Source organism: Poecilia mexicana, unplaced genomic scaffold (assembly GCF_051168715.1).
Source record: "Poecilia mexicana isolate PSO_F unplaced genomic scaffold, ASM5116871v1 scaffold_1, whole genome shotgun sequence".
Taxonomy (NCBI): domain Eukaryota; kingdom Metazoa; phylum Chordata; class Actinopteri; order Cyprinodontiformes; family Poeciliidae; genus Poecilia; species Poecilia mexicana.
In genome coordinates this window covers 13,308,363-13,334,593 of record NW_028263370.1, presented here as the reverse complement: position 1 = coordinate 13,334,593, position 26,231 = coordinate 13,308,363, and the positions used below count along the sequence as shown (strand labels likewise).

The following is a 26,231-nucleotide window of genomic DNA, read 5'->3' as shown; positions in this document are numbered from 1 at the left end:
GATAGTGTCATAGGTTTTTATTTGGACATCAGGACTGCATTTTATCATTTCTAATCCAACATTGGACAACTGGACAATACTTCACTAGGGAGAGATTATTTCAAGCAAACGTTGAGATATACCAAATTTGTGAAATTAACAAAAATAAAGCATTTTCTAAATTTCTTTCAACATTTAGGCCACTATTTAGACAACCTTTATACCCAATTATACAAACTAGTAAAGTTTTCACTGTAATATTCTACACTAAGGTACAATTCTGTAAAACACAGAACGCAATTTGTGAAATCTTAATTGTTCAAAAGAAAAACAAGTAGGGATTTTTAGTTTGCGATGGACTATCGACGTGTCCAGGGTGAACCCGGCCTCTCGCCCGTCGACCGCTGAAGCTAGGCACCAGGACGTCTGGCGATCCCATCAGGGATAAGAGTATAAGGTGATGGATGGGTGGATTTTTAGTTTTCCTAGGTATACTCCTAAAATCTTGTCTTGTTTTGTTGCCTCAAAACTCAAAAGTGTGTCCTTCTCAACAGTTTGTAACTTATTCATCAATATTTCATCTTCCTGTTTGAAAGAAAAGCAGTGAGGTCATTTGTTACATTTTTGTATTAATTGTCTATCTTAACATCATGATAGTGCAATACTGTGGTATATGCTTTCAAGATTACCAAACTGTGAGTTTCAGAAACTTGCCCATGCCTGATTGCAGTGAGGACTACAAGAAACAAACAAAAAAAACCCGAGTTGGGCAAAAATAGTCATATCTGAGGGGTGGAAAGACCTGACAGTCTGATGTTTTCTTGGACTATTAAACACCTCAGTGAAACATAAAGTTCTACTGAACAGACCATCAATCCCTAGCCAAAATGTATAAACTCAACTTACATACAGTAAACTCACAGAAGCATGAGATTCTCATAAAAATAATAATTTTAGCTTGGTACACAAAGTCTTGTAGAATTTCTGTAATAAAAAGTAGCAAAAATCCCAAAGTATGTCAAAGGATATTAAAGGATGCCCAAACTTTTTGCTTATCACCACTCATAAACTCCTGATCCATATATATATATATATATATATATATATATATATATATATATATATATATATATATATATATATATGATGATGTGTGTGTGTGTGTGTGTGTGTGTGTGTGTGTGCTTTGTGTGTTTGAATTTCCAATAGAGTCTGTGTCATTAAATAAATCAGCATGGGGATCCAAACAATCATAACCGATGAGAAGGGTGCACTGATACTGTGACCTTGATTTTCTCTACCACAAACATTTACATAATTTCAAACTCTTTCTTTCTCTCTCTCTCTCTTCAAGCACACACAGACGTAGGTAGTCGAAAGCCTTATCAACACATGCATTCGGAATACAAATGACTTGGTTTCCTTATACTTTGCATAGTGTCTTTAGACAAAAGTGGAGGATTGGCTTCGACTCTGCTGGTTCCCTGTCATGTTAAGACAGCCAAACACTGGAACTGGAGTTAAGACAAAAATCTCTTATTTTGTAGATAACAAAAAGTCTAAATTGATCAACACCGTCATATAAAATGTATGGGTTTAATTCAGATATTGAGATATACAGTGTCTCTCAAGAAAGTACACACTTCCTGTTAAAAGGCAACAGGTTCTTGTGATCAGAAATTTTTTTCCACATGTAACCTGAGGTTTATTCCATATAATTTAGTGGGAAAATAAACAAAACTGTTAGGAAAAAAGTAAAGGGTGAAATAACCTGGATGCATTAGTGTGCACACCCTAAATCTAATACTTTGTTCAAAACAGATTTGATTAAATTTAGGATCATCCCACGTATTGACCTTCCAACATTGTACCACTCTACTCTGCAAACGTTCTCAAAATCTCTCAGCTTTTGATGACATTTCTTGTCCACAGCCCTATTCATGACACCCCACATATATTCTTTTAAATTAAGATCTGGACATTCCAAATTTCTAATTTTCTGCCATTTTTGTAGAGATTTGGAAGAAGTCTTAGCAATGCTGAAAAGTAAAATCTATCAGTTTTCCAGCAGGCACCTCAGGGTTTGTGGCCAAAACTGTTCAAGATCTCATCCAACCACCTTGACAAAAATCTTAGATCCGCCTGGAACCCCAACCTTTATCCTGCTGATACAATGTTTTACTGTGACTGTGAGGATGGCGCTCGTTAGATGGTCAATGGTGTGAAGCTTTTAGAATTTTGACAAAATTTTCAAGTTTTGTTTCATCTGACCATAACCTTATTCTTGTTGCTTGTCTCCTGGCAGATTCACGAGGCTTTGTTTTGTCTGAATTTTCTAATGTTGCTATTGTCACATACTTTCTCTATTTGTTGATGACTGTGCTCCTTGTGCCTTGATGCAAATGCCCACAAGTAGAGGTATATAAAAGTGAAACTTTATGTACCCTTTTCCTGACTGATACCTTTGTACAATCACATCCTTCTGATTCTCTGTATCATCTCTGCAAGCTATTGCTACAGCTAAAGCCAGCAAGCATGGAAAAGTGAGGAAAAGCCAATTTCAGGTTAATCAGATTCAATACAACTCAAGAAGGGTGTGAACGCAAGATGACTTAATGGTTAATTAAATCAGAAGAGGGTTTAGTATGTTTACCTTAAGGATGTTGCCATATGCAAATAGGTTATTGCACCTTGTGCAGAATAAATGTTACACTTTAGGTAGAAAAAAGCTTTAAAAACAAACATGGTGTCATTTCTTACATAACAAAAACTTGGTATTTTACAGAGGTGTGTACTGAGAGCCACTGCACCTTCTCATTACCTTTACTATTAATTAGCATTTTTAAGTGTTAAAAAAATGTTAACTCTCTCATTCAAAACACACACATCCTGCCCCCACACAGAAATAATCTCCTTTCTCAGGTTTGATGAACACATCACGTCACCAATCCTCTTCGGCGCAGTCGTCATCACCATCTCCAATTAGTGTCATCAAGGCCATGCCTGCAACGTACACACACCAGGACACCATCACCAGGAGAAAGACAGAGAACATACCAAGGCTACGGTTGCCCCGGACAACAGTGATTGTCCTCTCAAAGCTTGTGCGAGGGGGCAGAGGTGGAGCTTGCTGCCCACCGTCATCTTCCATTGCGCAGCAGCGATAACGCAGCTGATTTTCCTAAGAGAAAGACAAGAAGGGTGTAAAAGAGGGAGTGAGAACATGAGAGTGGGGTGAGTGTTTTATGAAATGTGATACTGGCATTCATTTTAGAGCATAGATATGCTACTGTCTTTGTATTTTGCTTCCAAGGAGCCAGACTTATTTAATTGTTTTTAAATTGATCTTGATCAATGTAAGTTTTTTTTTTATTATTTTTCTTCTTCCTCACTCATTTTGAACAAAGAACACTTGTTCTTTTGTACAAAGAATAAAATGATATGCTTTTAATTTTACATATGAATTCAGGCTCCTGTGAAGCTTGAATTCGTTTCTCTTGAACCTTTTCATATTTTGTCACGTTTCAATCACAAATCTATATTTTATTGAAATTATAGATTTCAATCAAAAAAATTTAAATCTATGCTAATTTATTCCTAATAATTTCACCACTATTAAGGATAATGGTGAAATGGAAGAAAAAATATTTTCATTATTTCTCCACACAAAAGTCTCAGCAGGAGAGCACACATTTGAATTTAACCCCCTCAACAGTGACAGAACATTATAGAAAAAACATGAAGACCAAGAAACACAGACGGGGCAGGGAGAAAGTGGCCGAGAGGTTTAAACATGGACAAAACAACTTCCCAAACTTCGGACAAAACATGGAGCACTGTTCAAGCCATAGTCTGAAAATGAAAACTTTTGGTGCCTTTGGAAAGAATTCAGTGCTTCACTTTTTCCACATTTTGTTATGTTACAGTCTTTTCACAAACTGTATTAAATTAATCTCTTTCCTCAAAAGTCTACACACAAATACGACAGTGCAGAAAAAACTTTGGTGAAGTCCACCTGTGGTAGTTGAAGTTGATTGGACTTGATTTGAAAAGGCACACACCTGTCTGTATACGTGTATTATGACATATAGTTGCAATATTTCAACAGGAACTGTAAAGCTGGTCATAGTTGAAGGTAAGGCCAGCCCTGTAAGAAACCATGTTATAATCCCTGTTAGAGGCTGCAAAACCATGAACACTGAGGCAGCAGTTCAATTTCACATGGGACAAAACTACAAACATGCAGTCAGAGACAGGATAGAATGAAAAAAAAATTAGTCTTTTGAGGTGTAAAACCAACAGAAACATACGACTTGCAGCTGTAACTGTAGCAATATGTTAAGTTAGAGGCTAAATACATGATTTCTGTGCATCATTTACTTTCCACTTCACACTTACATATTACTGTATGTTGGTGTATCATATAAATAAATTGTTGTAATGTGACAAAATAGGAAAAAGTCTATGAATGATTTTGCAAGATGAAAGATGAAATAAAGGGAAAAACAAAGTTTGTTTTTTTTTCATAGTGTATGTGAAGTGTATACTGAAACAAATATAATCTCTAACGACTCTTTATGTTAAGTGATTCGGCAACAACTAGTAAGTATCGCATAAAACGCAGAAACCTCACGAGCCTGAAGAGAAAATATAGTGAACATCAACAAGATTATCTGTTTTTTTGGGGCACCCAACAAAAGATTATGTTACTATTTCAGTCTCAACTGTGATGGACTCAGCAAACAAGAGAACTGGAATGAGGCGCAGGGAGTGAACAAAAGAAAAGTGGTTCATGTTTCTCGGCACACTGAAACTGGGAAGCAAAGATAACCACAGCTATGATGGCTGAAACTACTGTATAATTACAGCCATTATTCCTGAATAATACAAAATAATGCTTGAGAACTTTTTAAGTGGTACTTGTGGGTTGTGTTTGAAAAAAACACACACACACAAAAAAAAAAAACACAGCATAATATTTTGAGGATATGTGAGTTTTAAAAAGGCACCTATCAATCAATCTCCTACAGGTGCTGGTCATAAAATTAGAATATTGTGATAAAGTTCATTATTTTCCATAATGTCATGATAAAAATTAAATTGTCATATATTTTAGATTCATTGCACACCAACTGAAATATTTCAGGTCTTTTATTGTTTTAATTTTGATGATTTTGACAAACAGCTCTTGAAAACCCAAAATCCCTGTCTCAAAAAATTAGAATATTATGAAAAGGTTCTCTGAACGAGCAATAAAAATAATCATCTGAATCAACAAAGTAACTCTAAACACCTGAAAAAGATTCCTGAGGCCTTTAAAAACTCCCAGCCTGGTTCATTACTCAAAACCGCAATCATAGGTCAGACTGCTGACCTGACTGCTGTCCAGAAGGCCATCACTGACATCCTCAAGCAAGAGGGTGAGAAACGGAAAGAAATTTCTGAACGAATCGGCTGTTTGCAGAGTGTTATATCAAGGCACCTCAGTGGGAAGTCAGTAGGAAGGAAAAAGTGTGGCAGAAAACGCTACACAACGAGAAGAGGTGACCGGACCCTGAGGAAGATTGTGGAGAAGGGCCGATTCCAGACCTTGGGGGAAGCAGTGGACTGAGTCTGGAGTAGAAACATCCAGAGCCACTGTGCACAGGCGTGTGCAGGAAATGGGCTACAGGTGCCGCATTCCCCAGGTCAAAGGTCAAGCCACTTTTGAACCAGAAACAGCGACAGAAGCACCTGACCTGGGCTACAGAGAAGCAGCACTTTGGACCACTGTTGTTCAGTGGTCCAAAGTACTTTTTTCGGATGAAAGCAAACTTTGCATGTCATTCGGAAATCAAAGTGCCAGACTCTGGAGGAAGACTGGGGAGAAGGAAATTCCAAAATGCCAGAAGTCCAGTGTCAAGTACCCACAGTCAGTGATGGTCTGGGTGCCATGTCAGCTGCTGGTGTTGGTCCACTGGGTTTTATCAAGGGCAGGATCAATGCAGCAGCTATCAGAAGATTTTGGAGCACTTAATGCTTCCATCTGCTGAAAAGTTTTATGGAGATGAAAATTTAATTTGGTCTGGAATCGGCCCTTCTCCACAATCTTCCTCAGGGTCCGGTCACCTCTTCTCGTTGTGCAGTGTTTTCTGCCACACTTTTTCCTTCCTACTGACTTCCCACTGAGGTGCCTTGATATAACACTCTGCAAACAGCCGATTCGTTCAGAAATTTCTTTCTGTTTCTCACCCTCTTGCTTGAGGATGTCAGTGATGGCCTTCTGGACAGCAGTCAGGTCAGCAGTCTGACCCATGATTGCGGTTTTGAGTAATGAACCAGGCTGGGAGTTTTTAAAGGCCTCAGGAATCTTTTTCAGGTGTTTAGAGTTACTTTGTTGATTCAGATGATTATTTTTATTGCTCGTTCAGAGAACCTTTTCATAATATTCAAATTTTTTGAGACAGGGATTTTGGGTTTTCATGAGCTGTTTGCCAAAATCATCAAAATTAAAACAATAAAAGACCTGAAATATTTCAGTTGGTGTGCAATGAATCTAAAATATATGACAATTTAATTTTTATCATGACATTATGGAAAATAATGAACTTTATCACAATATTCTAATTTTATGACCAGCACCTGTATATAACTTTAGAGCAAAACGTCAGGAGAAAAGCAGGCACCCTGAGGAAACTTGTCCCTCAACACTTTTTTATGCAACATGAAGAGGAGTTCAATGTTCTGCATATTCCCTGTGCTGTATTTCTAGAGTGCTGTTATTAAGTAAATTCACTTCTTGGAAAATTATCATGATAACTATTATGGTTAAGGTACATTGCATAAACTCTGTCCTCTTGCAAACATAAAACTGATCTTAACAGAGCTTACGCAGCTAAAACAGAGAAAGCATTGCATATTTTCTGTACAGGGAAAAATGAATGTCTTTGTCAGCAAAAAAAAGAAAAGAAAGAACAATGACAACACATGGATGCGATTTTAGATGAAAGGATTATGCACCTTCAAAGTTGATGGAGCTGGATGCAAATAGGGATTGTGTTTGATTGTAGAGAGATGTCAGCTCTGCGGTTCTGCTATTGTTTTTTTTTATCTCCCTTGCATTAGTTTGCAAAGCCAACATTATACATGACCAGCCCAGCAAAGGTCAGAAAGTAATGAGCAATCAAGCTTGATAGAGTCTTTTTCTCTAACATAAAAATATCCCACCAAGCATTAGGTTGTAAACTAGAGAGCTAATTGACTTTCCACCAAAACAAAGATTAGTTAAGACTCGGATAATCAAATCTAAATTATTCAACCCTGGTATCATTTAGAACAGATTCATTAAGAAAAGCTTCATCATTTGTGAAATCGTTACAGTCTTTGTAAAGCAGTTCATTAAAAAAGGGGGATTTCCCATTTTCTTTCCCAAGTCCTAAAATCACCTCTCCTGAACGAGATATTATGTCACGAGTTGAATGAAGTTGCACCCCTGTCTATCTGCAAACATGTGGCAACAGAGTGGGAACATATGAAATGCTGAGGAATATACTGCAGTCAGTGTGAACTGTTGGTAGCTGGGTCACTGGGCACAAAACTGAGCAAATCCTTTTCATTTTAAACATTATGTGTTGTTTGCATAACTCTACTGCTCTAAAACATGTCACATGTTTTAAATGAAGTTTCCAAATTTGTCCCTTGGCTTTTCAAAACAACATGCTCCTTCAGAAACACAAACTTCTATGAACACTTTCTCCAAACTCTTTTTATTCTGCGTTTGCTCTGTGTGCCCCCTCAAGAATACTTTCTCTCCGAAGGTTGACAAGCATTACTACAGTGAAGGCTGTTGGAGTAAAGACAAAAAAATGAAAAACATAGACAAAGGTAGCCTTGTCACATCTCTGCGCGCACTTCAAAAAGAAAAAAAGGGCAAAGCACAGATCTTTTAAGTCTTATAGTAAGCAAAAGCAAAAAAAAAAAAAAAAAGTTCAGAATCTTGTTTTGTAGCCAGACTGACTTTGATGAGAACACTGTGTCAGAGGCATTGATCTAGACCTTCATGCCCTTGTGGAAGAGCAGTAAGCCCTTTTTCACAGACAGGAAATTGTTGGCAATTAAGCAACAGCAACTACAAAAGCTTGGCTGAGTAGGATCAAGCCAAGGCCACAATTAAAGCCTTTGACACCGAGCACTTTCTCTATACCTGACGCTGTGACACCGATACAGCAGTCAGTGATCTCCACATGGTAGGAAAGGAATGAAGAGTACAGAGACAGACATGGTAACCTTTAGAGGAGCTGAAATGGCTACCCACGGTATCTCAGGTTTGCATGATAATGAAGAGCTCTGAATGATTCTGTGGCGTTACTTGCGGTTCTATTCCGACACTACGGTGGATTTGTCTGCTCATTAGTACAATTCTAGTAACATAGTCGTCTGTGCACAACACAGAGGCAGTTTCTTGTTCATTCTAAAAACAAAACGGCAATGCTTCTGCACTTTTAATCAGTTCTTTCCATGCAATTCTCAGCTGCTTCTGGACATCCTCATTTACTTATGTCATGTCTGTCATAATCAATTATTCTTATGAATCCTGAATTGCCATTCCCCATAAAACGTATTGTCCTCATTTTATTGTTTCTGTCATTACAAACAAAAATGTCGAAACGGTTGTCAAAATCTGTCAAGTTAATTCTGTGCATTTCGTCCTCGTTCTTTCCTGAAAACGTCTCCCAAACTGAACGATTTCTCTCCACTGAACCTCAGCTCCCACTGACAAGGAGAAGTGTGCGAAGCATTCGTTGCAACCCCTGATAAGCCACTTCTCCACAGTTACTCAGAGCTGAATCCCATGAACCCTCAATTGGCAAAGCACACATGAACAGGACATTGCAGCATTTCAACAATGCTGTGACACAGAAATGGAAGGCAAGCAACTCGAAGGAGAGGTGAGGATACTGGGATTGTAGGGGAGGGGACATAAAGACCAAACACATAGGCACATTCCTGATGAAATCAGGGCTAAAATTGCTGCTGCAGCCAAATGTTGGGAAAATCACTCTAAACATTTTATCAGGATAACAGGTGAGTATATTGGAAAACAATTCACACCAAACAATCTACACTGCACTGCAGTCGTTGAGTGTTATTTCCCCACAACTAAGTGAAAAAGTGCAATTGTGGATTTCAAATGGTTGTGCAGCTAGTACATAGCGCCGTCTTGAGCATTTTCAGGTAGCATTACCAAGATCAGATGCACTGGGGGGAAAAAAAACAGAGCCAACTGTCATTATGAAAACACCTTCAAGCCATGACCATCTAAGCATGGTATCAAGACTTTTCATTTCGCCAACGCTGTCTTGCTTTAGAGAAAAATGTCATCCATTTTGAGCAAGTGACACGCCTGCGCAGGTTATCCATCAGGTTTTGCAGTTTGTACTAATTGTTTTGAGAGATGCACCAGCTGTTCTGCAAATGTTAAGACTGATGTGAGAAATGTACCAAAAGCGCTTGAGAAAAACTGCAAAATACGTTTCCAACTAAGTGTAAAGCCTGCAGTAAAATCCAATTTATTGAATTCTAAAAAAAAAGCGATTGGGCATGAACAATGAACAAATGATTGTGGCTGCCGAAGCTTAGAAAACAAATTATGCAGTATAAACTTTAGAACAGGCATTTTTAGACATTTTTGCAACATCTCCAGCTAGTGTTCAGGCAACAGACAGACAGACCGATAGATGGCTTTGCGTGACTTACCGTGTAACACGGCTGGCTCAAGCTGTGGTCCTCGGCGTTCCAAGTTGTGCCGTTGAAATTGGCCTCAGCTGCCTCAGCTAGCAGGCTGACCTGAGTGTGGCTGTCAGTGTCATCGGTCGAAGGCCGCGCGCTTCGCTCCGCTATGGGTGTCAAGCCACCACACAGTTCCAGCTGAGAATAAAATAATCCAACTTTTAGGTTTAGCCCATTCAGAAAAAATAAATAAATAAATAACTCAGAAGCACACATACACAAATGAAAGATTGAAAAACGGGAGCCTGGAAAAAAACAAAAAAAAGAAGGTCTCTCTGCCTCAGAAGTGAATGAATTGTAGATTCCCAGTAAAGCAAACAGGCTAGAAAAGGTGACTGTAAATTAGACGGTCTGGACTGCTCTCCCCTACTCTCTCCATCTGTATTGTGGCCGTGTTCATCTTCCAACCACATAAAAAATTCAAAAGGCCTGTAACCGGATTCTGTTCCTTGTTACTAAGCCACAGTACAAAACAAAAAGAAGAAGAAATACAATACTTTTTGAGGGGAATCATTCATCTAAGTAATCTATTTTTTGTGTATATATGCGTTTTTTATGGATATTACGGATATGAAAAAAGTCTTGAAGAAGAGGAAACATCTTGAATTATTTCTATTTGCTAGCTATATATACATATTATGTCAAAGGGTGGTAATACATCATTACAGTATTTTAAATTGCAGCTCCTCATCTTCGGGCAAAAAACAACATGGCGTTGCCTTAACTTCATTCTAACGATGCAGTACTGACAAGCATAGAAGGCATTCAGTTTTCTACCTCAACATTCTTATGACTTAAAAACCTTTTTAAGAAGATGCCAGGAAGAGGGCCATAGTGATCAGGCTGCTTGCTATTGTCTTGTTTGTGAGAAAGATAAGTTTAACTTTGTGTGAGGAAAAACAATGAGCTAAAGTGCAGAAATTAAATGGTTGCCAAAAAGCCGATTATGTCATCACAGCTTGCTATAATTTTGCTGCTTAAATAAAGAGCCGGACATCAAATAAGTTTGAAACAAACCATGACAAGTCGCTTCCATTTGTTAAAGGCATTTACATCAAATTATCTATAAAATTTCCTTATGTGTCAACTAAATATTGAGTCATGCTTTGCAAACTTTTTAATTATTAATTAAATAAATATAAAATAATCTTCCAATTCAAGTATGTGTTCCAGGGGAAATCCTGCAATGTATAAAAAATTAAATTAAATAAAAAGGTCAATTTTTTTTTTTTAACCTCACTCACCGGCAGTGGTTTAGCAACGCCAATTTGAACAAGCCCATACTCAGTAGACTTCAGCACATGCACAGCATAATCCAGGCTGGAACCCTCCAGGTCAGTTTCATTAACAAACATTAGTCGGTCACCAGGCAGCAGGCGGCCATCTTGATCTGCAACACCTCCAGGAACCAGTGACCGGATTATCAGAACTGTTTTGGAGGCATCCTCTGGATCCTAAAGTTAAGCAGAAGATTGAATAGAACATTTTTGCTTGAAATACACATAGTCAATTTAGTATTTTTAAATAAAATGAGAGACAAGCTTAGGGAAATAGTGCAATCTGAAGGATTATTATAACAACAAAAGCCAACAAGTCAAACATTTCCAAATAAGAAAAAAAAATGCAAATCAGAAGCAGTAAAGTCAAGGCAATAATAACTTCGTCCTATGAAGTACAAGTGTGCACATGTCCTCCCTTTCTCCATCTCCAATTTTAATTGGCTCTGTTTGTAATTCCTGACCTGGTAGTCCAGGATGCTGAAGCCAAGTCCCGACTCGCCTTTTTCCAGCTCGACAATTTGAGCCTCTTTCTCCCACATTGCCAGAGGAGGTGACATGGGGGGCACGCCACGCTTCGTAATGTCCTCAGCTGTAGGACAGGGTATGACACAGCCGTGATCCAGCTGAGACAACGAGACAAGAGCGAGAGAGGGAGAATGGAGACAGAAGAAGAGATTTGTGCAAATGCATTAAACTGAAGTAAAGCACATATGTTTTGTTTTTTTTTCTTTAAAAAGTGACATGTTTCACTGGATTACCCTCTCACCTTGTCATTTAATTCAGCCAGCAGCTCTTTGAGAGTCAGACAGACATCATCATTTGTTTCTTCATCACTGTCATGAACTGAAGGGGGGACAACGCGGCAGCACACGAGGTATACTTGCACTGGCAGTTCTTTCAGAACACTGACCACCTCTTTGTGTGTCTGTCCAATGAGGGGGACTCCATTTACCTAGAATCGCAAGGAAATGATTCACAATTTATAATTATTGTTATTGTTAATATTAACAAAAAAAACAAAGTGTGGAACATTTTTGTATTCAACCCCCTTGTCAATACTTTGTACAACACCTTTCACTTTTACTACAGCTGCCAGTACATGACGGCTAAAAACGTCCATTTTGGTCTCATCTAACTGGAGCATCTCCTTCCACATGTTTGCCTAACCACATACCTGTAAATGGCTTGTGGTGACTTGCAAATACAACTTACTGTGGCTTTCTTTCAGCAATAACCTTGCCACGCTTTCGTGTAGAGCAAATTTGAGGAGCGCAGGAGTAACAGTTGAGGTGGCGACAGAGTTTCCCCATCTGGGTTGTGGGTCTCTGCAGCTCCCCCAAGTTTTCATGGGTCCGTTGGCTGCTCCTCTGATTAATGCCTATTTCGGTGGACCATGACGTCCTGGTAGGTTTGCAGTTGTGCTGTAATCTTTATAACTTCTTTTATGTTCTAATCCTGCCTTAAAACGTCTCCACGACTTCATTCCTGACCCGTCTGCTGTCCTTGTTCAATAACGTTCTATAACAAACCTCTACAGCCTTCACTAAAACAGCTGGATTTATGCTGAGATTAAATTACGTCCAGGTGGACTCTTTACTGCTCATTAAAATGTCCGGAACCGTCTTGTTTTGCCGGTCACATTTTTTCTTTTCCTCCAACCTTCTTTGTTTCTCATTGTCTGGTGTTCTCTCATTGTTATCCTGATGCTTATGTTATGTTTAGAGTTTTTTTGCTGTTTAATTAGCTTCCTGATTCCCTGTGTAATCACTGAGTGTCATTCTCCAAATAATCTCTTCAGCTTAGGCTGTCTTGTTTCCCCCTCAGTCGCTCGTTGTTTCCAATCAACCACATGCTACTTGTTTAATAATCACCACCCCAGTTTAAATATCCAACATGGTCTGTTAGTTCCTGCCTTTGATGTTCTGAGCCTTGCTCTCTGCTCCAGTGGTTACGGCTGTGTGTAATTTCATCCTTTACTTCAGCAAATCACTGTTTCAACATGGACTTGCCCGTCTCATGCTTGCATTTGGGTCCGTCACGACCACAATTAATGATCATTCGACTTTGTGGTTGTAGGAAAAGGTCAAAGGGCAATAGGAGCTTTACAGAGGGATCCATACGTTTCTCCTGTCTGATGTTGCGCCTTCATCGGAAGAGTAGACGGCAAACAACTGAACCGAGACTGAAACGGGTAACGGTATCAGACTTACTTCCATTATCTCGTCTCCAGCAAAGATTTTGCCACATTGACCTACAGGCCCCTCTGGTAAGATGGAGCACAGGTAGTGATGTCCAGCCCGAGCCTCCAGACTGATACCTAGACCACTTGTTTCACTGAACCTCTCCAGCTGGCAGACCTACAAAGCGAGTGAAAGAAAAACAGAGGGGAAAAGAAAATCTTAGGTGGTAAAAGATGCATTGGGATGTGGAAGATCATAAAAGATTAAGCAGTTACATGCATGTAATACTACTATACAAGTCTATATTTTTTTAATGCATGTTGGAATTAGGATTTATATTTAATAAGGGGAGACATACAGTCACTTCAAATCGGTGTCCAACGGCATCCTGCCACCTCTTCCTCAGGTTTTCCTCTTCCTCTGGAGTCAGTTTCACACCTTTGAAATGAGCACAAAAAAAAAAAACACACATCTTCGTGATACACACAAATCCATAAAGTCTCCTATATATACACATATTGTTTTGAAGTCCCACAGTCAAATCAATAAAGAATGAGGTCCTATATAAAAATCACCTTGGATCTATTATAGAGAGAGAAGACAACATAATTCTCCTTGAGGCAAAGAAGAGAGTGAACACACAACTGCTTAGACAGTTGTGAGGGATATACACACTCACAACGGAGGCAAGAAGGCATGCATATTCACATCTAACATCTTGTGATTTCCTGACAAAGTTTTGCTTTCTGATTCATCTATTAAAGCCTAACAGCAATCACGGCCTATTTGTCTGCAGTCTCTAATCAGGCCCCAAATTTCTTCTGTCTAAATAAAGCAATGTATGCAGGCAGAGTGAGAGACAAATCATCTGGAATGAGCTGAATGAGCTGGATAAACACATGATTGCACAAAACTATAAATAGAGTCCCATCAAAGAGCATGGTTCATGGCGCATTGCCGTTTCGTGATCCAAGGCAGAGCGGCAGACCGAGTCCTGTGAAGTGGTTTCCGAGTTGCTGCGAGCTGCGGAAACGGGAACTTACCATCTCTGGGATCGTGTCGGGGTCGTCTGCTGGCATATGCCGCTCGCCGGGAGATTTCACGTAGAGAGCTGATTCCTGGGAGACGGAGGAGCACGTTTTGAGCCCACAACAAGCACGCTTGTATTAGAAAATATCTTTTCCTTTTCATGCACAGAGTACAAAAGTTCATCAGCTGCTCAAAGAAGCACCAAAATTAGACTTCAGTCTGAGTCGAAACTGATAGCAGAAAATCTCAATCACAGCATTCCTCAGCGGGGGAAGCTGCACCGGTTGATAGCTATAAAAACCTCGGCATTTTTGTTTGCTCAGGAATAGATATGCTGTCTGTTTTTATCAGCGCGAAGCACCTGTCTCCTGAATCTTGTTGAGGCCTGATTTGTAAGGGCTGCCTTCATGGAGGCTGTGGGAGTGTCTGAGGGGCTGCAGAGGAGGAACTGGGAGCAAGATGTGACGAAGGCAGATGGCCTTTCTCAGCAACCTCAGCCTGACAACAGGACCAGTCCTCCTGAGCACCTCCATGGCTCGCTGTTCACTGCAGCCCTGAAGGCTCACACCATCCACCTGGGGGATGAAATGAGGAAATTAAATATACAATTATGGACAGAAATGAATGGTGGTCTCACACTCATCGTCTGCAGAGCCGTAAATATCGATGTCAACAAAGTCTGTGCATTAATCTGGCCGTGTGTTTGTCTACTTTATAATCTGAAGTTGGTTGGTTTCTAGGCATGAGCCCAGCACAGTTTGAAACTTAAATTTTTTAATAGAATTTTAAAATGTTTTTTGGATGAACTGGAACAACAAACTATGTCCAAGTTTCGACTGTGTAGCTGTGAATGTTGAAGGATTTAAATGTGGACTTTATTCTTCGTTCAATTTCTGCAATACATCAGAGCCACAGGGAGTGAAAGAGACCCTAAGCAAGATGTTACAGCACTATTCTAGTTGGTTTCATGTTCTAAGACTTAGGAAACTCACATTGACTCCTACCATTGTTGGTAAAAAGCTCAATCTATCTCACTTCAGAATAAAACATTGCTCAATAAGACACTTGGCTTCCAATATAACCGTTTGCACATTTCTGTCATTCTTTAACATGTCTGCATCAACTCAGCCTATGTTCCTATAAAGTTGGTTATACTCTGGCCATTACTGCTATTTGACCATCTTCTACTTTATTCTCTTATGTTAGGTTATTCCGAACATACTAACCAAATTCCTTTCTTCTGAGCGGGTGCAGTTATAGTCATATGGTTGCAATTTGGGCACATTTGAGTGTTCAAACTGGTTTCAACCAGCATCAAACTGATTTAGAAACCAAAAGGAATGCCAGCATTTGTGTTTTAAAGGAGTAGTTAAATATCCAGCCACAGCTGTGGCAGGCCTTGTTTGTTGGTGGTTTCTCTTCATATGCTAAGAGACATTATCTAAATGTAGCAAGTTAATTGTTGTACAATCATTCCACTCTGGAAAACTGTCTGACATAAACTGCAAAAGAAAAAAAAAACAACTAAAGGTGGGAATAGGAGTTAAGTCACATAAACAAGTGTTTTTTAAATGTAATGTCACAAAAAAACAACCCCAAAAAAACATCTGCTGTTTTTAGAAAACTTACAGAAAGGATAATGTCTCCAACCCGCATCTGTCCATCTTGATCTGCAGAACTGCCCTTTACTATACTCTTCACCATCACACCGGCACTGTAGACTGAATGAAACACAACCAAAGGCATACTGATTAAACTAATACGAAAGGTATGATTAAATTCTGGTACACTTCACCTACAATACCTGAGTTCAGGTCTCCTACGTAGCTTGAGATGGAAAATCCCAGGCCCCGGCTATTTTTAGTGAACTGGACACTGAACTCATAGTCATCATTCAAGCCACTGGGCTGGAAACAGGACAGAAAGGAGAAAAATGATAAGAATTTAATATTACTCACCAAAATTACATCGCCTACAAAGATGAACAAAGGTACACGGCAAACACACAAACCTTGTCGTCCGAAGTGTCCTGATTCAGAGCAGGGGAGGAGAGGTAATTGGGTTTGGTAACATCCCTGGCAATGAGAAGTTTCACCCTGCTGCCAGCATTTCGCAGCACCTGGGCAAAGTGGTGGTTTGCGTGAACAGGTGAAAATGGACATATGAGTAAGCATGTTTAGATAAAACAGAGAAGGATTCTGGTAAAAGCCAGATTTTCCTGATAGTTAAAGTTTCAAAGAAACAAAGAGAAAGAATGTAGCTGGGTTAAACTAGCACGCAAAAACAAGGTGGTATCTTAATAGACAGGAACTTTGAAGACAAACACTTGGTTCAGTGGAAATACCACTTAACCAAAGTCTTCTTATCACTTGAATTATTTTTTTTACATTTTGATGATATGTTATAGAAATAACTGTCAAAAGGTTTTACTCCTAAGGCCAATATAATGAGACAAATCAACCTATCGCTAAAGTTTCTGGAGAGTGGGTAGAAGCCAGAGTACCTGGAGAGAATTCAAATTCTATACAGAAAGACCTCCTTGTAGAAAAGTTAACAACATTACTAAGTTCACCACCATGAAGCCTTGTGGGACCACCTTTGGTTGCAATCTCAGAAGTGACTCTAATATCTCTCCAGCTTTGGTCATATAGACTCTTTAATCTTTGCCCTTTTTTTTGTTTGCAAAGCAACTTAAGCTCAGTTAGTGTCTGTGAACAGCTGCTCTAGTCTCGACACACATTCTCAATTGGAATTAGAACCATTTCTTTATAGCCCTGACTGTTTGGGGTCATTGTGTTGCTGGAATGTCAACGTTGACCCCGGTTCTCAAGTGTTCTGCCACCAGGGTGCATTTAGGGTGATATGCAGTGCTTGGCAAAAAAGTTACAGTTTTGTTCTCATTTAAGCAAACTACCTTTTTTCCACGCATTTTCTTTGTTCCGTAGATAATTTGTGCCACTTTAAGCAGGAATGATTATGGCTTTCTTAGTCGAGTGCCTTTCTCTCTTTCTAGCTTCTCTGACTAATGACCTGTTACGTTAGGGTCTGCGGTATGTGTGGACCTCCATGAGCAAAGTATGTCAGAGTATGTGGGGGGCATTTAGTCTATCCCATAGAATTCCAGCAACATACATAGTTTTGACATACAGTGAAAACAAAACAAAAAAAAAATCAGTGGTATGTATGAATACTTTTGTAAGGCATGGTAAATATAACTTAGCTGGTTCTGAAGATTGAGTACCTGTGCAACTTGTTCACTGCTCATGCCTGCCAAGTCTGTATCTCCAATATGCAGAATCTGATCTCCGCTGCGCAGGCGACTGTCCTGCAAAACATCATTTGAACAAATAAACACACATTTTTACAGAGATTATACACAAAGCACATCAGTTTTTTGAACAGTGCACAGTTTTGTTTTTTTTGCTGATGCATGAAGAAAGCCACTCTCTTTTGGTTTTCTCCCTTAAGCTAGCCTTGGTTGTCCCATTTAAGTGGTTTTACAATTGACTAACGGATTTACCCTCCCTGCTGCTCCTCCAGGTAGGATTGTCTTGACCATGACTCCTGTGCTGCGTCCTCCTACGATGCCAAAACCAAGTCCTTTCCCATCATTGATCAGCTCTATTATCTCAACGTGACGCCTCTGACCAGTCGGAGGGAAGAAGAAACCAAAACAAATTAGGAAGACGATCCTCATACAGATTTCAGCAGATTTACAGTAAAACCTCCCATGTAATGTTCACTGTACCTCATGTGCAATAGCAGAAAGGTTCCTACCCATCGACATGGTGCGGGAAATACGAGGAGGAGTGCAGTACTGAAAACAATGAGCCCCATGTGTGAGTGACAGCTTCATATGACCTAATGAAACCATTGTCTGATGATAAGACAACCACACATGACTTTAATCATCAAAGGAATAGTACTAGAATGTAGAATGTGACATTTCATATGGTAGTGTGCTTAAAAAAGAAATTATTTGGTAGCTTGGAGAAGGTGTTAAAAATAAATTGGTCCCTGTCAAAGAAAAGCGCCTTTCACCTTTATTACAGGTAGTTTTACATACCTGGGATTCCTTGTGAGAAAAGTTGTCTGGGTAGATATCTGAGAAGGATATTTCATGTGAACCAAAGGAGGAGATGCTGCCATCCTTCTGAAAAGACTTTCGGTTCTCCACAGCCCAAGTGTACGAGTCGCTGTGGCTCAGTGCCTTTAGGCCAACAGGTAAGTCCAGGCATGGGCCACAGTTCAGGGACACAGATTTGGAAACGCCTTTCCCCTAGTTGGACAACAAGAGATTTAAAATGAATCCAAGACAAATTTGGAACAAAATAGTTGGTTGAAAAGAACAGATGCAAGAGGAGAATGAGTATTGAAGTCAGAAACATTATATGAGGTTAAAAAAAGTAATGAAGGGAAACTGAAAGGATTAGAAAATGAGAAAGGGGAGGGAGAGGGAAAAAAATGAATGCTAAAAAATGCAGAAATATACAAAATGAGCAGAAAGGAAAAGGGTAAGTGGGAACAAGGGAATGTGAGATAACTTATTTTCACTTCTCTTAAACTGTTCCTCTGGTCTTAGATTAAAGAGCGTGTCAGTGAATGCTTACTTCTGATATGTATGGGTCTGTTAAAATGGTCATGATCTGTTTTCTTTTTAGTTCTCCTGCTTTTCTTTCACTTTAAATTCTCATGCACAAACATTCAAGTGGCTTGGTCCAGGAAAATCTTCTATTTTTGTTCCATGTGCTGCCGTGTTTAGTTTTCTTATTTCCAAGCAGAGAAGTAAAAACGTTGATGATTTACAGAGAATGGTACGCAGATTGTTGACGGCAGGCGGAATGAGAATGCAACGTGTTGCTGGAAACAGAGCTAAAGTAAGGGAACAAGTAGACCTCTCCATCCACTGTTTGTCCCTTGGATAACAGGCTGAATTATTTAAAGATTGAAATAAACTTTCAGCATGACCGTACACCCACGAGGAAGATGCACATGTCTTTTGTGCATCTTCCTCGAGTGTGCTTTGATAAATCTTAAAGTTGAGTTGACTGTACAACGATGGATGGACATTACTTCCAACCAAAGAGCTGGAAGTACCAGAACATCTGGCTCTGCTTCGATGGCAAACTGTTTGAGCTCTTACATTTGAAGGAAGACTATCAAAGACCTCTAGACAAGACGTGTATATTTCCACATTGGTAAGATGAACCTCGAACTATGCATCCATCTGACCACAAATCTATCTGAATACAAACAGAGCATAAATGTCCCAAGCATGTATCACTCACATAGAAATATGTGGGATGAACATGGCAACCCCAGCTTTTGCCAAAAGGTTCAACCCCTACATCATGTTCTTGTTTTGCACATTCCCTTATGGTGTTATCTAAGAAACTGGTGGTAGTTTAGGGGCATCCTCTTCCAGAGCTATAAAGAGATGTGTGCACTGGGGGACAAACTCCTAAGCTTCTCTACACAGCATTACTCCAATAAAACCATAGTTTTTTGTATTGGATTTACTGTTATTAAAAAGAAACTGCAGCTCAGGGGTATCATTCAGCTTTGGCTGGAATTTACTCTGAAACACAATTTCACAATCAAGCAGCGTCTTCAAGGTAGATCTGAAAATATCTGAGACATGGTTTTCCCGATCGGATGATTTTGCACCTGTTACAGGCGTGTAACTTATGCTGTCATGATTTTTTTTTTCTGGGAATATAGTTTTGGTCATCTGTTCTTTGTTCTGATCAGATCAGTCTTGTTTCTCTTTTACCTTAGATCAGTTCTCAGGTCTTTTAGTTAGATTGTATTTCTTATTTACTTCTTGTGTTTTGTTATTCTTTATCACAATTAGATTGATGTTTTCCCAGCTTTTCTGTTGGTATTTGCTCATCCTTTCTCCCCTCTGCCATCTTTCTCTCACCCCCTCAGCCTGCCTTCTGCTCTCCCCTCAGAAATACGTTCAGTTAGCAATTAGCCCTGATCCATAGTTCCAAAAATCATATTTTTATGTTGATTTAATTCACTCTTTGCTGGATTTTCATGTTGCCTTAATGGTACACAGTCCCTGTTTTGTTCTTGCCTTGGTTCCCTGTTTTGTTTTGTTTTCTAATATTTAAAATTAAATATGCATCATCTACTTCCTGCCTCTGTCTATTCTGCATTTTGGATCCCATCATCATCATCATCATCATCATCATCATCATCATCATCACAAATTTAAGTTTTACATGGTGCTTTTCACATTTAGCAGACATTTTCTCAAATACAAGAATACACAGCTGTGAGTGTATCTCACCTGTACTCGGCCAGTGTGACATTCTTGTGTAACCCCCCCCCCCAAAAAAAAAAAAAAAACACACAGAGGGTATATTTGGCACCTGAATCAAATAAATGAAATAAAAAATGTCCAAAGAACTTACTCTTCCAGAGAAAGCTAACTTCTTTTAAAATTAGTCTAAATTAGGGACACTTCTGGAGGCTAATTCTACACTAGCATTAGTAAGCATGGACAATGACAGTCCTAACACACTTTTCTTGATATTTTGAGAAAACACAGAAGTAGGGACCAAGGGGCTGATTCTTTTTTGCAGCATGTTGAGATTCTGAAGCACAATGCTGGCTGGTAGGACCAGGACAAAATGCTGTACAATGAGTGGCATACTGTGCTGTTGAGATTAATTCCAAAAAGAAAAATAAAATGTCTCCATCACTGGTGGGTGTCTCACAAATTACTTCACAAAAAATGCCTCTGGAAAATTTCCTGTATAGGACAAATTACTTTATTATACTAAAATTGATTTTGATGTTAAGTGTCCATATTTCGATTAGGATATGATGATCTCACATCTGCTTATTGTTTGGTAGAACTCAATATGATGACCACAGTCATCATAAAGGTGTGCTTTTCTGATTTGTACCCTATTCGTTTCCTCTTCTTTGGGTTCATGACATACAGCGGTCTGAAGTCCAATTTTCAGAATTAATAAAAAGAAGTAAACCACTTCTAAGCAGATTTGCACAACTTTACCCTAAGGATATATTGCTAATGCTACAAATAATTTTCCTGGTACAAATTCAAACCTTTTCTATACTCCAGTGCCATGTTTCTTGGGATGCAAATATACTAAATGGCTTCAGGCATATACAAGATTGCTAATTTAATGACGCTTGTGTGTGAAGGCCATTGGGTATCCTATTAGAGTACACCCCATCAGGCAGTTAGCAAGCTTTGGTACTTACCACTAACGAGTGAGCTAAATGTCTAAATGGTGTCATAAATGTCCAACAGATTCAGATTAAAGAAAAGGTTTGGGAGCCTTCCAGTATGATGAGGATTTTTGGATAGCTTATTTATGAAGTATGTTCTGCGTTTCATGAATCATACAATATTAAATCTCCCATCTGTTGCAATCAACAACATTAAACACGTTCGGTTTATCTAATCAGCTCCACTGCAACATAGTGGGTTCTCCAAATTATAAACTTGTTGACTAATTAAAGCCACAAATTCTATAAAACGCTTAGTTACTTAACAGACTGTCTGAATGCTGATGGGAGCTGCCATTACTTCTGCTAAAACATTTTAGTTCATCCTTCTATAAAGTCATTTTCATGCCCTGTCAACATATTTACAGAGCTGTTGAAAGTATTTCCCCCCTTCCATTTTTCTTTTGTTTTTGCTGTTTAGTCCAATACAAATGGTACAGTGGACTCGTAAAGTAATTTAAAAAGTTGTTTGTGTGTACATTACAGGCACAATACTTGACTGAGCCTATGAGAAAAGGTCATTGCTCCCAGTTGGGCCATGCTTGATCCCAACCGCCATCAAGTGTTTGTGATAACTGGCAATGATTTTTTTTTCCCAAAATTGCTATGGGGAATTTTTGCCCACTGTGGACTCTGTGGACTAACATGTCTGCTTTGTATATGTACCAATTAAATATAACTGCAGACGTACTGTCGAATACGCTACAGTCCCACCATTCACTTTGTAAAAACTGCTTCACAGGAGTTGAAGGAACGACACCGAATTTCTATGCTCTTTAATGTCAAACATGTGATCAGACAAAACCCCAAAGTTTTAGAAACACCAGTAAACATTTAGGATCAAAAGCCTTAAAACAAAACCCTCAGGGGTGTAAGGATGACTATGGAACAAAGCTGCTTTGGAGGCATGATGGAAACCAAAATCATTAGGTGATATAATCTGCCAAATTCTATAGCTGATCATTTTACTGTATATCAGGCTGTGCAAACATATGTGACATTAGGCCATAACTCCAAACAGTAACACAGACATTTCCGCCCAATTTGCGGTCATGATAAGCACCATCCATCCCTCCCACACTCTATCGTAGCTTAAGGGGTAAGCTTAGGTAAGCTGATTACTCATCTAGTTTGGTCCCTGCATTCAGTATTTTGAGAATCCCACCTCTTTCCCCTTATCATTCAATACAAACCAAACACCCACACAAGAGGCTTGTGCTATACCTTCACCGGAGGCTTTGGCTGAGCTTGCTGCAAGCTGAGTATGTGCAGGAAAAGAGGACTCTGCAGGACAGTCTTCAGCACAGAGAGCTTTTCCTGAGTGGGAGCCTCCCCTCGCTCCTTCAGTTTGGCTTGCAGTCTTTCCACAGCTTCTAAGGCGCACCGAGCATCTGCAGAGAAAATTGACTTTAAAGGCTAGAAAGTTCGGCTTTTCTGGGTTACAAAAAGGTAACATTAGGAACATAATTGTTATTTAACATTAAGCAACAATTCAATCATTCCAAATAATTAAGCAATAACTAAAAAAAGATGAATTTTTCCATATATTTTAAGATGTTTATTTTTTTTAGTAATGGTGTAAAAAGAGTTTAAAATATGAAGTAAAAGCTGTGCATAAAAGATAAGTTTCACATTGGTTTAAATTTTGGCCTATTTGCCTGGTACACTTCACGCTGCTTACTGAGTTGGCACATTTTTTCCGACAAAGATTAAGTTCTTTACTTTGACTACACTGTGGCAACACTATTTTTGCTCTTCGTGTTTAATGTCATGGTTGCATGATAAAACTTCAGCTAGGCTTCAACTCTTATGTGGAGTCACATTTAACTCTAGTGTAAGTTGGTTTCAGATAATTAATAAATACCATTTTCATCTGTTATGGAGTTGCTGGGTGCCTTTACAGCTTTTCTTATGTTACAAATTTACATTAGGCCCGTAAAGCCTCCTTTACACACACACAGACACAAAACTTAAGCACATAGGCCAAATAGTGGGTTGATAGGATACAATGGAGTAAAACAACCCCAGTTGCACTATGTTACATTATTTACAAAAAAATCATAACAAAAATGTATAAAATAATAAACTTCTTTAATAAAAAAAAAGAAAAAATGATAAATGATCCCACTCCTGCTCCAATAATACAAAATACTGAAACAGGACTATTATCTTTAAAATTAATGTATCATTTTGACAAACATAAATTTAAGTAAGAAATATAGAATAAAAATTGCGTATTGAGGAAAACATATGTTTTCAAAATTCTGCTCCTTAAATCAACTTAACAATTAGACAGGCTAACTGCTTGGTCTCAGAGCCTGTAGTTGGCTGGTTAACGGACATTATTGTTAAAGCAGCATTACCTCACTAGAAATATTTTCATGCAGCTAAATTTGAGGGGAAAACCTTTTTTCAGCCAGCTGCAAGGCAGCAACACAGGCTTTGTGCTCAAACCAGGGTTTCTATTGCATCTCATTAGAACAGCTTTAAACTGCAGGAAAATAAGGGATGTTCAAACTCTAAGTTTTCCAAACCTTTTCCACCTTAATACTGTAAACTGTCCCTGGTCTAGCAGGTTAGAATTGATCCATCCCTGATGCATCTCAGCGGACAACAAAGGTTTCTTGGTGTGCATGTGTCAATTTAGAGACCGTTTCTGCAACACAAAGCTCTTGCAAGCGATAAGGTCTCACTCAGATAATTTTGTCAATACTGGCTTGTGGTGTGGAAGCTGACACTAATGCCACTCTGAAAATGAACATTTTTAGCAAACATTTCCCTTAACAACACTTTCCAAACCAATTGAGTTCCAAAAGACACACTGCAAGGACAAAAATACCTTTCTAGAACCATTTAAGCTTACAATTATTATTATTGTTTTAATTTTCTTTGAAGACTGAATACAAATCAACACAAATAAAACCATATTTGGCATTTTTCCAGTTAATCTGGTGACTAAGGCTTGAAGACTCTTCTCTTGTTCATTTTCAATGAGAATGTGCATGATTTGAATGTACTGTTGTTTACTGAGGAACAATTGACTTGAAATTGTTTTGGGAAAAAAAAATCTTCAAACCCTTCTCAGATTGCTGAGCACCCATAATTAACTCTCTTTTTGTAGTGCTGATCTCTTTCCAGCCTGGCATTGTTTCATCAAACAGCTGGAAGAGTTACCGACCACTGCTGACACTCAGTTAATTAAATTAATTTGGTAAACCGGACCTGGCTGCCATTTACCCTCCTAATTACGACAGAAACTGTGAGGTTGGATTTAGCTTTTAATCCCAATGGAAACACTACTAGTGTGTTTTTCGCACATTTCCTTGAGTATCCTTGGTGATTTTAATTAAAACAATTTGCTTGTTTTGTTATGGTGTTTTTATATGTTTGCTGTTTAAGTTTGTATAGTCAAATGCTTTTCATGACAGACAAAACCTATAAATAATTGCTGGAAATGTATCATATGTGTTTGGATGCATGTTCTCATTCTAATGGCTTTTGACATTGGCAGAAAGTCGGGGAGTGTTGATGTGTGAGGGAAAAGCGGCAAATATTAAAGGCGATGTGGTTGGATGGTCCAAGCAAAGAAGCTTGTATATCTGCAGTAAAGTGACATCGGTGACCCAGAGAAGCGCCAGTGCGAGTTCTTCCAACATTTTCAATAAAGTTTAAGTTAAAGTTTGGCCCCAGTGAACTTAATGAGGAAACATTAGGTTGCCTGGTACGTCTCAGAACAAAAGCAGTAGACTGCCAATTGTATCAGGTCATGTTGTCCTTGCTCATTTAGCCGAGTTGGTACTAATGAGCGCAAGCCACAACTGAGGTAATTGTTTGTGGCAGAAGCTAAAACCCTGTAAAGTCCTCCCTGCAAACTTTTGACAGGGGTGTGAGGCCAGCGCCACCTGCTCATGTAACTATTCGCGCCTGTCTGACTGCAGCGGCCATGTCTTACACCCTAATTTTAAGCCACAAGTGTATAGATGTTATTGCGACGCTTTTTTTTTTTTTCTTTTTGGAGGGGGAGGAGACGAATCAAATACACTCCTACATCTAAAAAAGGTCACCAAACACACTCACCCATGATCTCCATTATTATCAGAGGGAGTTCTTGAGTCCAAATTTTCCTCTACGTCTCAAGCTGATATCATGCTTGTCCACTTGGTTCCTGTAACGTAGAAAATAAGTTTAGAGAAGCTTCGCAGATTTTTAAAGGTTTTCATTCCATCTGTGGAAACATATTCCTCCTCTAAGATAGAATTTGTTGAGAATATTGCAGCTCTTTAATAACCTCCTTCCACTTTCCAAGAAAATAACTAGTTTAGAAGTAATTATTTTACTTCTGTTCATCAGCTTGTATCATTTCCCCCATATATCTTCTCCCTCCAGGGCTTGTGCCATGTTTGTTTCCAAGCGCCTTGCTTGTCACCTAATGCTCTTTAGCAGGATTTAAATCTGCTCCAAAAGGCTTTATCCGCCCCTGATGATAATTAACTGCGACACACGGCCTCCCGACCCTTCTGACTTAAGTAGGGGTGGAGGGGAGGAGAGTATGGCTTCAAAGCCTGACACAAGTGACATGATTTGATTTGCAAAACGACGGCATGGAAATGACAAGATCTCATCTGAAATCTAATTAGGAGCCAATGATGGGCATCGGGATAGAATGTTTATATGGCTCTTATTGCACGTCTAAAAGTTCTTATTAGAGCCGTGCTTCTAAATGGGC

The 26,231-nt window shown here is 39.0% G+C and overlaps 1 protein-coding gene across 1 annotated transcript in view; it reads right to left on the bottom strand.

Moving 5' to 3' along the window:
- The window catches only part of LOC106916244 (multiple PDZ domain protein), a 57,812-nt gene extending 32,202 nt beyond the window's left edge, over positions 1-25,610 (bottom strand). The window contains exons 1-18 of the mRNA XM_014984394.2: positions 25,583-25,610; positions 22,730-22,896; positions 18,303-18,515; positions 17,985-18,053; positions 17,757-17,879; positions 17,478-17,561; positions 16,248-16,355; positions 16,041-16,143; positions 15,866-15,957; positions 14,598-14,811; positions 14,251-14,325; positions 13,566-13,645; positions 13,238-13,384; positions 11,794-11,979; positions 11,489-11,650; positions 10,992-11,201; positions 9,715-9,885; positions 3,037-3,160 (exon numbers count right to left, since the gene is read on the bottom strand). Coding sequence (XP_014839880.2) covers positions 3,037-3,160; positions 9,715-9,885; positions 10,992-11,201; positions 11,489-11,650; positions 11,794-11,979; positions 13,238-13,384; positions 13,566-13,645; positions 14,251-14,325; positions 14,598-14,811; positions 15,866-15,957; positions 16,041-16,143; positions 16,248-16,355; positions 17,478-17,561; positions 17,757-17,879; positions 17,985-18,053; positions 18,303-18,515; positions 22,730-22,896; positions 25,583-25,595 — 2,341 coding nt within the window. The 5' untranslated portion in view covers positions 25,596-25,610. The remainder of the gene's footprint in view (positions 1-3,036; positions 3,161-9,714; positions 9,886-10,991; positions 11,202-11,488; positions 11,651-11,793; positions 11,980-13,237; positions 13,385-13,565; positions 13,646-14,250; positions 14,326-14,597; positions 14,812-15,865; positions 15,958-16,040; positions 16,144-16,247; positions 16,356-17,477; positions 17,562-17,756; positions 17,880-17,984; positions 18,054-18,302; positions 18,516-22,729; positions 22,897-25,582) is intronic.
- Between the last annotated feature and the right edge of the window lie 621 nt (positions 25,611-26,231).